This window comes from Microtus ochrogaster, chromosome 10 (assembly GCF_000317375.1).
Source record: "Microtus ochrogaster isolate Prairie Vole_2 chromosome 10, MicOch1.0, whole genome shotgun sequence".
In the NCBI taxonomy this organism is placed as follows: Eukaryota; Metazoa; Chordata; class Mammalia; order Rodentia; family Cricetidae; genus Microtus; species Microtus ochrogaster.
Window position 1 is genome coordinate 64303826 of NC_022016.1, and position 2347 is coordinate 64306172.

General features: G+C 43.4%; 1 protein-coding gene across 1 annotated transcript in view; it reads right to left on the reverse strand.

Moving 5' to 3' along the window:
• Positions 1-1473: 1473 nt before the first annotated feature.
• The window catches only part of LOC101983610 (olfactory receptor 2D3-like), a 1830-nt gene continuing 956 nt past the window's right edge, over positions 1474-2347 (reverse strand). Inside the window, exon 2 of the mRNA XM_005353434.2 lies at positions 1474-2338. Coding sequence (XP_005353491.2) covers positions 1474-2338 — 865 coding nt within the window. The remainder of the gene's footprint in view (positions 2339-2347) is intronic.

Here is a 2347-nt window from a genome sequence, read left to right on the forward strand (position 1 = left end):
AATGGTGCAGGACAATTCTGTATTCTGTCAATTATGTTTTAAATAAATGCTGATTGGCCAGTAGCCAGGCAGGAGATATAGGTGGGACAACAAGACAGGAAGTAGAGGCAGAGCAATGAGAACAGGAGTATTCTGGGAAGAAGGAAGCTTTCTCCTCAGTCCTGTCCGGACACTGAAGAAGCAGGATGTGACCTGCCCCACTGAAAAAGGTACCAAGCCATGTGGCTAACATAGATAAGAATAATGGGTTAATATAAATTATAAGAGTTAATAAGAAGCCTGAGCTAATGGGCAAATCAGCTTATCATTAATGTAGACATTCTGTATGATTTACTTTGGGACTTACCAGCTGAAGGAACTGGGCAGAACAGAAACCCAACAAGCAGGCCTTCATGTTACAGTAAACAATAGTAAGGAATATTAACTATGAATGAAGGGTACCCATTATCTAGAAATACCTGACCACAGAATAGAACTGGAAAATCTGAGGCCTCCTTAAGAAAGAATAATTCAGTCACTGAATCATAGAGGAACCTGCTGATTGGTCAGTTAAGAGGTACTTTGAAGATAATAGGCAATCTAGTCCCATACAAGGGTGGAAAGAAAGCCAGCAGTCAGCAGTCAACAGCTGGACATGCCCTTGGTGGCTGCCTGTGAGAAGAAAAGTTGGGGAGGCTCTAATGAGACCCCAGCTCCTTCAATGCCAGCATTGTCACTTTTGACAGAAGAGGCAATATCTGGTTTCTCTATAGACCACACTGAATTTACAAATGAAGTTCATTCTCTGAGCTGTATTACCTCTTTTCCACACTCTTATCAGCTTACCTCTGTCCTAACAACACATGCTGTGCTACTTAGCATTCTGCTGTCTCTACTGTGCTATCCACAGTTAGCATACTTGTATTGGTTTATAGGTATGCTGTTGTGTTATGGGAACATAATGCACATGACTTGCTGATTCCTAAGTAAAGAAACTAACACATCAAACCATGGACACAGAATGTACTGCTTCTCTCTAGACAAAACAAAACTTCCCACCTCCGGATGTCAGGCTGAACCATACTACTTTTTGGTTGAGAGAATGTGTAGAAAGAGACACAGGTCATTCTTGAGAAGCTCAGTCATAGTGAGTTTGCCCAATGTTCCTTTCCTTCTGTTCTAGGATGACATGTTAGATATAAGGTTCCTCCTTCAGGATGAATGTGAGAGAAAAGAATGTCACTCCCAACCCACAGCTACAAGCATGAACAACAAATGATTATTTACACTTATAACCCAGTAAGATTACTGACATGTTAGGAATTATATATTTGTGTAGCCTGTAAATCAAGATAGTCACCCTGGTTTCATAGTGCTTTGTACCAGTTACCAAGTACTATGTTTGTCAAATACACAAGACAGCTAAATAAAATTAAGATTCTGTCCCTTTACCAAAAAGTGGATAATCCACTCCAGCGTCTCCTGGATCCTGGTTCAATAGTCCACCCTACCATGTGCCATCACCTTGAGAAATGCCCTCTTTATGTCCCTGTTCCTCAGACTGTAGACCATTGGGTTTAGCAAGGCACTAAAGGCATTGTAAAAGAGTGAAATCTGCTTGTCTCGCTCGGGGGAATAGCTGGAGTTGGGCCTCAGGTAGATGTAAGTGCCTGGACCATAGAAGAATGAGACCACAGTCAGGTGGGAGGCACAGGTAGAGAAAGCCTTGCAGCGGGCTTGGCTAGACTTGATCGTGAGAACAGCCATGGCAATATGAATGTAAGAGGTCACAATAAGGGAAATTGGAATAAGAAGCATAAAAACACTCAAGACCTGGTCGACCATCTCAATGAGGTGAGTATCCATGCAAGCCAGGCTAAGCACTGCAGGGCCTTCACAGAAATAGTGGTTGACTTTGTTGGGTCCACAATATGGCAGACTCATGGTGAAGAATGTATGTAACAAAGCAGAGAGGAAACCACAGACCAAAGATCCAGTTGCCAGTCGTATGCAAAGTCCCCAGTTGAGGATGACAGTATAATGCAGTGGGTAGCAAATGGCCACATATCTGTCATAAGCCATGACAACAAAGAAGGTGCACTCAGTTATACCCAAGGCACCAAACACATACATCTGCATCCAGCAGCCAGCAAAGGAGATGGTCTTAGAGTGAGCAAGAAGATGCACCAACATCTGGGGCATGGTGGTGGTTACATAGGCCATATCCAACAGAGAGAGAATACAGAGGAAGAAGTACATGGGAGTGTGCAGATGTGAGTCCAGGCAGATCAGCAGGATGATGAGCCCATTGCCCAGGACTGAGCTCAGGTAGATGAGAAGGAACACAATGAAGAGGATGCTGTTGGTC